This window comes from Perna viridis, chromosome 14 (genome assembly GCF_037379345.1).
Source record: "Perna viridis isolate PV_CMFRI_1.1 ecotype Kerala chromosome 14, ASM3737934v1, whole genome shotgun sequence".
NCBI classification, from domain to species: Eukaryota; Metazoa; Mollusca; class Bivalvia; order Mytilida; family Mytilidae; genus Perna; species Perna viridis.
Window position 1 is genome coordinate 25,506,103 of NC_142458.1, and position 10,345 is coordinate 25,516,447.

The 10,345-nt window shown below is 31.3% G+C and overlaps 1 protein-coding gene across 1 annotated transcript; it reads right to left on the reverse strand.

The window, feature by feature from the left end:
- Positions 1–704: 704 nt before the first annotated feature.
- LOC148598765 (uncharacterized) lies at positions 705–8,807 on the reverse strand. Its single transcript, XM_088561325.1, has 7 exons — positions 8,656–8,807; positions 4,497–4,807; positions 3,227–3,389; positions 2,724–2,801; positions 2,136–2,291; positions 1,833–1,929; positions 705–1,368 (listed from the first exon to the last, which is right to left on the reverse strand). The coding sequence occupies exons 2-7, from the start codon at positions 4,798–4,800 to the stop codon at positions 1,363–1,365; spliced, it is 804 nt and encodes a 267-aa protein (XP_088417451.1). The 5' UTR covers positions 4,801–4,807; positions 8,656–8,807; the 3' UTR covers positions 705–1,362.
- Positions 8,808–10,345: the final 1,538 nt, after the last annotated feature.

Sequence of the window (10,345 nt, forward strand, 5' to 3'; positions counted from 1 at the left end):
GCATCAGCTGTTATGTACTATATTGTTTCAAGACATTTGGGCAAGGTATAGATTCCACCTTGCAAGGTTATCTGAACTTAAAATACCTCTTGTTTACGGCTGATTTTATGCATAGGGATTTTTTTGGTAAGAAACAACCAATTTCTCTATCAAATTAGTAGGTTTTATAGGTCATTTTGAAGATAACAAAACAGGACGAGGCGAAAATGAAACATACATGGACAAGAGGGTATTCTTAAGTCTTTTGATACCATTTCATGTTAATCAATTCTTGAACCCAATGCATTACGTTGTAAAATCTCTTTACTATGTCGACCCGATTCCTTCTCGACTACAAACGGTTCTCAAATGCTCAAATTTGATTTTTTTTTTTTCGCCTGTTCGCCTGAACTTGGATATGGGGGGATTGGCATGGCATTAACGTCTTAATTTGTGAATCAAAGCCAACAATTTAGTTCTATTAGATCGGAAGTGCTAAGACATAGCCAGACTGCTGCATTAAATTGGTCTATAGTCCAACAACAGTGGTGTAGGTGTTAGGAGGCCTGGAATTCGTCCAGTTTGTTAAGGCCAAAAATAGAAAAACAGAACTACAAAAGACGTGAGGCGAATGATATGATAGTGGTGATCGATAAAATCATAAATGCAGAACACTACATGCGATTGCATGATCAATACCAACAACTTATAAGGACAATAACCAAAATAGTGAGACATTTTATTATCATTCATTTTCAATCATTATTTACAACTTTAAAATATATAAAGACAAAACCGTCGTTCTAAATCTGACTCTTTTTCATGCAAAATCACTTTAAATATTTCCTTAAATAATTTTTTTTTTAAATGTATATCATAAGACATTCGTTCTATATATTACTGACTATACAACACGTCATGAAATAGACTGTTACACATTCACGTACCAGTTATTCAAGTTTGAGGTCATCCATGACAAATGGCGGACCATCTTTTCACTTTCGTCATTGTATTGAAATTTAGATTCTTGCAAAGTCTTATATGTTCGCTATTTCACTATAACAATATACCCGTGTAAATAATACATAAAATTGTAAAACCAAAACAACGCAATACAATTAACATAACAATAAAAACAAATACAAAAATCATTAACAATAATATCAAAATATGGAAGCACTCATAATAAACGTCTCTCCATGTATCATTACTGGAATGTATTGTATGTATTGTAAAAGAGACTTATTACTACAATGACTCTTTGTTCTATTGTCTTATTGGCACTAATACAAGTCATCTTGATGACCGGAAGACGATGTCCTCATTTTAGTCATATCACATAAAAACGAGGCTCTGGTATATCAGAATGAGACTGGTTGGTTCTCAGACCTGAAGGAATAAATAAAGAAATGTGGTGCTATGGAATAAATAACAAATATTTAAAAATGGTATATTTTGGAATGATCCATTGATCAATGGTTGGTTGTTCACCTTCCCGAAAAATAATTCTTTAAAATTAAAATCCACTTATGTGTAAAAATGTCTTTTTGCAAACAAGTGGAAATACAATTTCACTTGAGCATGATGCAAATAAAAAAAAAAGGTAGTAGATGGAAAATTGTTTTAATATAGACCTAAAATATTTTAGAAGGTCACAATTATAATCAATATGTCAACGGAAGTAGTAGAATTTTTGACTGAGCCTGAAAAATTTTCCCACCATTTTTTTTTTTTCCTTTTAAAGTTTTTGGATGATTTATTATAGCTGAATATGTATATCAGTGCTGACTAATACACTTGCTTGTTACATCAGACTTTTATCTAGAGATCTTATAAGAAGTGTTTATATTTACCATGTGCGTGGCCTTATGGACTGCTAATGTTCTTGCCTGGCAGAAACCCTTGCCACAAACAGTGCACTTGAATGGTTTGTCTTTTGAATGGATGTACCTGGAATAAATAAGTAAAGTTTAAAAAATTAATCATTAACTATTTTTAATCCAATATTCATTTCATAAAATATTTTTTAACGATAATTGATTATAGGCAAGGTTTCACGGAAAGCAGTTCTACGATGCCCAGGAAATTCATAATACATTCTTAACATGTTACTTGCTAGGCCAATAGTATTACAAAGAACAGGTTTTAAAACGTACTTATGATCTCTCAGGTGATCTTGACGTCTAAAAGCTTTACCGCAAATGTCACATGGGAATGGTCGCTCGTCGGTGTGTGTCCTCTCATGGATCAGCAGATTGTAAGACTTGGTAAAATGGCGACCACAATATTTACAGATGTACTCTTTCTTTGCCCTGAAAATGCAATCAATCATGCAATTAAAGTTATGATGCTATTGAAAATAATAGTAGCAACACGCTATCCCGGAAGGCTCAACAGTAAAATCGGACACAAACTGATACTATTCTTTCTGCTTACTCTATCATACGAAAACCTTGGTCATTACGTCGTAAACGGCGATCCGGGTATTTTTTAAGGGAATTTATAGGCTATCAATTGCTCGACTGTCAAACAAATTTTGCACAAAAATAACGCAATTTCCAATAAAAGGTGGTCCAGCCTCCAGTACCTATCACAACCTCTATCCGCCACTGGGGTATATATTTGAATAAAGAATGCAGTAAAATATATTAAACCTTACGTTTGCGTGATGAAAGAGGTTTCTTTACGATCGATTAACTTATCGCAAGGAAACTTAAACATTGTCGACAGGACCATTTACATACCTCCTAGGTTTCTTTCCTCTGCTCATGTCCAACTTCATTGGGTATTTGTTGTATTGGAAGGGATATCGCATTCGCAACCTGTTAATTAATTTAAAAAAATTAATAAAGCAATTAGCGTGATAACATGATTTATACGGTTAATTATAGTCTGGGTTGAAAATTTAAGGCCGCATATTTTATGTTGGTTTAGACTTGTATTTAACCAACGTCATAGTTCTTAAGTGGTCTATGATATAGGCAAAACAATAAAGGGAAGTCACTCTAAACTAACAACTATGTACGTGAAGTTTAGCAAAATAATAAAAATAACATGCATTTTTGAAAATGTTAATCCCAGTGCTTGGTGAAATTGAAGTAGGTGGTGGCTTCCTAGCTTTGTGTGCGTATTATTGGAGGTGAACACAATGTCTAATCTTCAACGGTAACAAATTCAAACGACAAAATAGGGGATGGAAAACAATACTAAGCCCCACCAATATTGTATGTTTTCTTTTCAAACATACCTTGAGGACTCTAGAATATAGTGCCACGCATGGCTTACAATACAAGCGTCTCTTGACCTCTCAGGGGAAGCAGCCTCGTCTTCGCTGCTCTCCCCTTTCCTCGATGTTGCAGCCTCTGCGAGATGATGAAAGTCAAACTTTGGTCGCTCTGATTTGTTGACAGCTGTAAAATAAAAACATGATTTTTTTTAAAGAAATGGCAAAGATATTTTTTCATCTTTTTTCTTATTTTCATAAGTGGTTGTTTCCGGTATTTCTGTATAGTTTCCTTTTGATAGTCTTTGTACGAAACTGTATTCAATGACCGACAAAGTATCTCAATTTGAATTTCCCGCGCTTTTCAAAATCACCATATGATGTAAACAAACCGTCGTTTCTCGGTCAAATTCTAGCTTGTTCTTCATATATTTTTGTATGTATTAGTAATACACTTTACAGAAGTGGATTTTCGACGAAAAAGCTACTAATTGGTCTCGTGCTACGAAAGATAAGAGAAAAATTCGACCCCGGCTTGAATGAATCTTGACATGACTTTCGTAAACTTCCTCCATCTAAAATTAAAATTCTTTCATGTCCGTTGTTAAAGCTTATCTTTTCCGAAAATACTGTTATCTTACATCTATTGTGTTCACTGTAGAGGCTCCTTAGGGAAATTTTGCTTTCCTATTAGTTGTTTTACACCGCTTAAACCACATTGATGTATCTGCGGTGAGCTTCTGTTTTACGCATTTTAGTGACTAAATCAACTCATAAGGTGGATATTTAAGATAAAACATCTTCAGCGGCTAGTCATGTAAATATACCTTTGTTTTCTTGGCATGATATTTTTCCTTTCTGGTAAAAAGGCTGCGTTAAAATTCGTTATAGAAATGCGACCTGGCTTTTAAAATATATTGACTAACACTTTGTAAAACATCTAAACATCTTAATGTACCAGCTTTTTATAATCTATTATTGTCTACAATTCTGCAGGGGTTAGATACAACGACATTCAGAAAAGCTTCAATATCGGAGGCTTTCATAAATGACATAAAGTGAACAATGCTTTAACCAATGTACAATCTTTTAAAATGATATATGTTCTTCCAAAAATGGCACTTAGATTGCACGTGTTTTAGTCCATATTTAGGCGATTTTACCCCAAACCTGGAGAGAAAATTTCATGCATACAAATAAGCTACATCATGTATAAAACCCGGTTATAAAATACCCTGCACCGAAAAACAAATTGCCCATGCAGTCAAAACTAGCAGATATAAAATGTTCCTACCTGTTGAAAAGCTTTCATCTGACGATATTTCTGGTGATGAACAGCTGTTGGCACGTGCCGATAGGTCAAGAATTGATGTGTTGTCATGGTAACTGAAGATGGGGTTTCTTGTCTCAGTTTTGGTCGGTGTTGATGTATACCCTGCTTGCAGCATGTATAAATTATTGTACATCAAACTGTATGGGTAGTAAGCCAGTAAATCTGCATACTTCATGGGTGGAGCAATTCCCGGAGAGGAAGGAAATAGTCCCGATGGTATTTTGCTGTAGATAGGTGAAGGACAAACAATTCCAGGGCTATTCATCTTGCTTCTGCAAAATAAAAAAGAGAGACTTGCTTGTAAATGTCATAAAAAAAACATGATATTTGATATCATTTCCTCTGGTCCTCCACAAGCTATTCAGACCATTGCTTTCTTACTATTTCATTAAGTTATCTAATTTTAAAGAGTAATCAATGGAACCAAGGTTATAGCGAAGCAACCTCAGAGACCAAATAATATCATAAAACAATACTTAGAAATTGGATGTGATGAAAAAATACCACATTTGACTTCATCATCATCATCATAATCTTTATTTCCTCTTTACAGAGATTTACATTCAATAAACATGGTATAAGTATGCAAATAATATATATTCAAAACGCTATGATCATACACACACACAAAAATTCATTTTGAAAAGATGAGTCAGTGACAAGTTTCAACTAACATAATTATTTATGTACATGCACCATTCATGCAAATGTCCATGACGACTGTAAGGTTATGAAGGGAATAGCCGTGATAGTGTATATGTAATGTTCATGGGAAAATACTGTTCATGAAGACCTTTTATGACTGAAATACAGACAAGTGAGATTACATGAAAACTCATAATGCTAAACATGACAAGTATATCAATGAATGCCGATGAAGACTTCAAGTCATTTATTATAAGATATGAATACTCTTCGTAAAGACCAATTTTCGTTATGGAAACAAAAGTTTTGAAAATTTAAGACTTGAAAGTTTATAAGGACTAGTTATCATTAGTAAATTCTTCGCTAGTAGTGTTCTAATATATGTGCTTGGTTTATTTTTCATAAAAACATTGTTTACCACTAAATGAGCAAAAATTCCCATTTTACGAGTTGTCTGGCCTTGAAATGTTCATTGTCAGTGCATTTCAATGCGATTATAACTCAATTAACCAAAATGATATGGAAAGTTCCGTCTGTTTTCCTTGATTCTGATGGTACAAATATTCAATATGGTGTTTTTTCATACAATGTTTCACCCACTGCCTGAATCTGACAGGGACTGACACTAAATTCGGCAAGGATCTTGTTTAACATATGTAGTTACTCAATTTGAAAACAAAACTCATACACTGTCTAATTTGTAAAGTAATATTAAATATAAATAAGACTACACTCTATAACGTTTGATATGCGTGAAATATAACAAAATTATCCTCTAAATTTGACTGAAGCAATGCATGCATTTATTGCTGCAAATCAGTAGAAAATGTTGAAATTATGTAAAATCATTTTAGATGAGTCAGCGCCCCTATTCAGAATTTCTGGATAAATAAAAGTAGGCCTAACTGTATTTACTATGTGCAAACGGTTGTTGTCTTTGGTTGGGGCTTATCCGTAAATTGTACTGGGAGCTGTGCATGCAGGTTTAACGGACTGTTATATTACATTTCATATAGATGTAGGGATGCTTAATTTATTTCAACAATTCAAAGACCATTCTGTAAATTTTCCACTATTCACTAGTTATATAAATACGATGTCTATACTTTAACGCGTTACTACTAAGATGGGATTTTTGTCCATTAATCCATCATTCAAATGTGTTTTGTTTTTATTCTTCATTTTGAATTTAAGCGAATACAGTCATTAAATTGTTCACACCTGACTATAGGAAATATGATAACTATTTTATATTTTACTCTTAAAATTATCATTTTGTAATTTTTCCTCGAAAATTTCTTACAAAAGTGCGTTCAAACAGTCATGTTGTTCGCATGTAATGAAAATTATATTTTTCGTTCTCCACGTAAAAATAATGTTATGGGATATTCACCATTAGTTTAATATATAATTCCATCAAAGTTTTTGGTGTATTAATATTTTACTGAAATGATTCATTAAATACATTATATAAGAAGAAACTTAATAAAATTTCTGAATTTATTTTCGTCTAAGGTTAATTAACAAGAATTATTGTTTTTCACCCATTCATTATTATTGCGCATATATCGTTATAAATTTGGTAATTCTACAGCTTTACACTGGACTTTCCTTTCGTTTGCCCAATCTTAATTACAAAAGATATTAGTTCTAAATATATATATATATATATATATATATATATATATATATATATATATATATATATATATATATATATATTGACTTGTTGAAAACAAATGTTTTAAAATACACAAACAATTAAATGAAAGAATAGGAGAAAATTAATAAGGAAATAATTATATCTAAATTGAATGTGCAGAATTCCACAGTTTTTAACTAACAATGACTTAGAAAGTTGGAGAATACAATCAAGGATTTCTATACAGAAATACAACGTTTTAACACAAGTACTTTTGGGACATAAGTGTTTTCCATCGCAACTCGTTTTGTACTTATTTGTTTGGTTTGTGAAATTTCATTATTATTTTATTTTTGTAAGTTTTTACATTAAGTCAACGAATCAAAAAAATAAAGGCGTCGAGGACAAACGGGGCGCAGGGAAATGTCCGCCCCCCGAGCAGACCGTCTATGCATTATTAAGTAATCAATCGTCTACATTGTATCACATATGTACAAAAAATAGAAGTCTTAAGTTTTTCATGCAATGATAGCGTCGTGATTCATACTCTAGAAAATTCTGTTGATAAAAAAATACATAAGAGGAACGCAACAACGCATTTTTGTCTACGTTGAATTAATCTTCATACATATTCGTTTTAATAGCGACCTTTCTACTGAAAGATTATATTAATTAAATCATATTTTCCTTAGTTTACAGTTCCTATGATAAATATTTTAAAAATTGGAAATTGTACTGAAAAATGTGCTGTAAATCTAAAAGGAAGAAAAACTCCCTATAAAAAGGCCTCTTGTCGATTCTTGTCACTTTTTCCTAATTTCTAAATGCCCGTTCCCAACTATACACACAAAAAATTAAATAACTTAGTTTTCTTTATAAATTTTCCCTTTTCATATATCTTGAATTTTTAACAGTTCGACAATAATTATTGTAGAAAAATGCATAACAACATTTTTTATGTATTTTAAAATTTCAGTAAAAAAAGTAAAGCGGTATAGTACTATGATACTTGTATGTTCGACATTTTCCTACATGTACATTCATTTCAGTGTTCGTCTTCCCAGTGAGTATTTTCCGTCTCTGTTGAATTAGTATGTTTTGTTTAACTGCTGTTTGTTAATCGATATTTATATTTAAGTATTATTTTACAGCTAATGTATTTTACGCCAAAAATAAACAAAAAAAATATTTATTTTTATCTAAATATCAATAAATATATTTTTGTTTATAGAATAAATATTTTCTCTGACATGTACATGTACAAGCAAGTCATCGAGTAATACACTATTAATTTTATCTTACTTAAGAATATGGCAACTAAATTCCCGATGGAAAATAGAGAATATTTTTTTAAATACTCTTGATTCTTATAAAAAGACTTTCCCTTTTAAACCGTGTTTTATTTCAAATATTATAATTAATTTTATTAAATATTGATAAAACATGTACACAATAAACTATTAGACTTTAGACTAGAATTATTTTAGTTTTAGATCAGACCTTAAAAACAGGTTTATAATTGCAACAGTTTAGAAGAAAAAATACCAAAAAAAATAAAAAAATTAACCATTGAAAATTATAAAACGCAGTTCACTGATGGTAACTTTTCCGTAATGTAATACATGTACATACATGTAGTTACATCGTGTTATTATAAAGTGCACGTAGAAACCATTAAGCTGAATTAAAATTTCAAAAAAAAAATACTTATCCTGCCAAATTTGTCATTACCGATTTGTATGTAGCACTTATTTCATCATGTATATTATCAAATTCAAATAAATACGTCGTAGAAACATGTGATTTAACGAAAAAAAGTCACAGCGTTCTTACCTTAAAAGAAGAAATATTGTCAAAATATTTGTTTGAGTCCAGTACACGAAACTTATGCTGTCCCCTGTGACAGTGGAGTTGTGTATTGAAAGGTGTCAGTTTTTTCCTACGAATGATGCTGATTGACAGCGCGACCACTGTAATATATAAACGATCAGCTGACGTCTCATACATGTACTTGTAAGCGATACTTGAAAATTTTCGATTTCACTGGCTGGTGATAGGGGCGGTAAACTAAAAAAAGAATTTAGATAAACCGGAACAATTAATAAAGTGTTGTAATTTATCACAACATAATTTATCTAAATTAAGTAATTCACGCATTTCTCTATCGAGTTAGTGGATAACGGGTCCTATAATTAGATGACTCTTTCCACAATGCAAATTGCTTTAACATAGTCATAATCCTTTGTTTGCCCATTTATTTGATAAATAATTCTGAAAAAGGGTGACAATAATCTTCGTCAACTATTTAGCAGAATGGTAAACATGTTTGAAAGACAATTCCCTCCCTTTGTTTTCACAGTCTTGTTTTTATTGTTAGGTATCATCATTTAGGTAAACATAGGGGCTGGCAGTTTTCGGTAAAATCAAAGTTCTCTGTTTAATGAGATACCGATTTTGTAACACATTCCATAAATAAAAAGGTGATAAGTGTTCCCAATGGACAAAGGTTCAATCATCATGTCGCTGACCCCCTTTTTTAACCAAAAAAGATTTGATGTCCACTTGAATACTTGAAAATTTCCAAAGAAATTTTTTTTTTTTGATGCCTGCAACACCAAATATTTGTCGTAGAAATCAGTTTTCAGCCTTTTGTCTATTGTAATGGTAAATCTATTTTTACTGATGACAGTTTATATTGAGCAGGCCATGTCTTTCTAACTACTAAATAAAATAAATAAAAATAAAATCTTATTTAATTATGAATGCCTACTGAACAGCATTATAACACAGTTCCGTCTGTTAGGTCAGTTGAAGAGAAATACTATTATCTATGTTTTTTAAGTACTTTTAAACTTTGTAAAATGCATCGTCAACGTAAAGTAAAGAACTACTGAGGACAGTAAAGTTTCGTAAAACTCGTTGGTAACAGTGCTAAAGATTATATATCAGTAATTAACCTTGTTAAAATCTTATTGGGGAGGGATATTATTGGTTTATTTTCTTTTCCGTCATTTTCAAGTCCAAAAAAGAAAATTTTAATACTATGTATGTTCTAACATTGAAGAGAACGAAATAAATATCTTTATTTTAAGCTTGAAATTATCTTTCTACTTGCACGTAAAAGAATTGGTTGACATAGTTTTTGTCACATTCTTGAACTGGTTAGCAGTTTAATTTATACATCTTTATTAGAAGCCTCTAGAACTAAGGGCTTTCTAAAGCAGATCCTGCAAATAATAATTATTTATTGTTTTTCTTTATCCTAATGTGAATAGCCTAGTAAATAGAGTTTGAAAATGATTATATTGGATAGAAATGCTTCAAATAAATTAAATATATTTTCAACAGCCCCTTTTGGATTTTTTCTCTCAAATACTATAATAACTGGTTAGTATTAAAACTATTTTGATCTTTGTATCAAACTATTTAAACAGTAATCTGTTGCATTATAAACAATAATGTCTAAAAGATTGTTTGTAAGTTAGTCTTAGATTTTAAGTCTGTTATAAAAGTATAGCTGTAC

What these genes read in the sequence shown, in the direction of transcription:
- LOC148598765 (XM_088561325.1), bottom strand. Translation starts at nt 4,800, where the DNA reads ATGAATAGCCCTGGAATTGTTTGTCCTTCACCTATCTACAGCAAAATA. An exon ending in TATATTCTAGAGTCCTCAAG is followed by an intron (nt 2,802 to 3,226) that starts GTATGTTTGAAA and finishes ATTAATTAACAG; the next exon opens with GTTGCGAATGCGATATCCCT. An exon ending in GATCACCTGAGAGATCATAA is followed by an intron (nt 1,930 to 2,135) that starts GTACGTTTTAAA and finishes TATTTATTCCAG; the next exon opens with GTACATCCATTCAAAAGACA.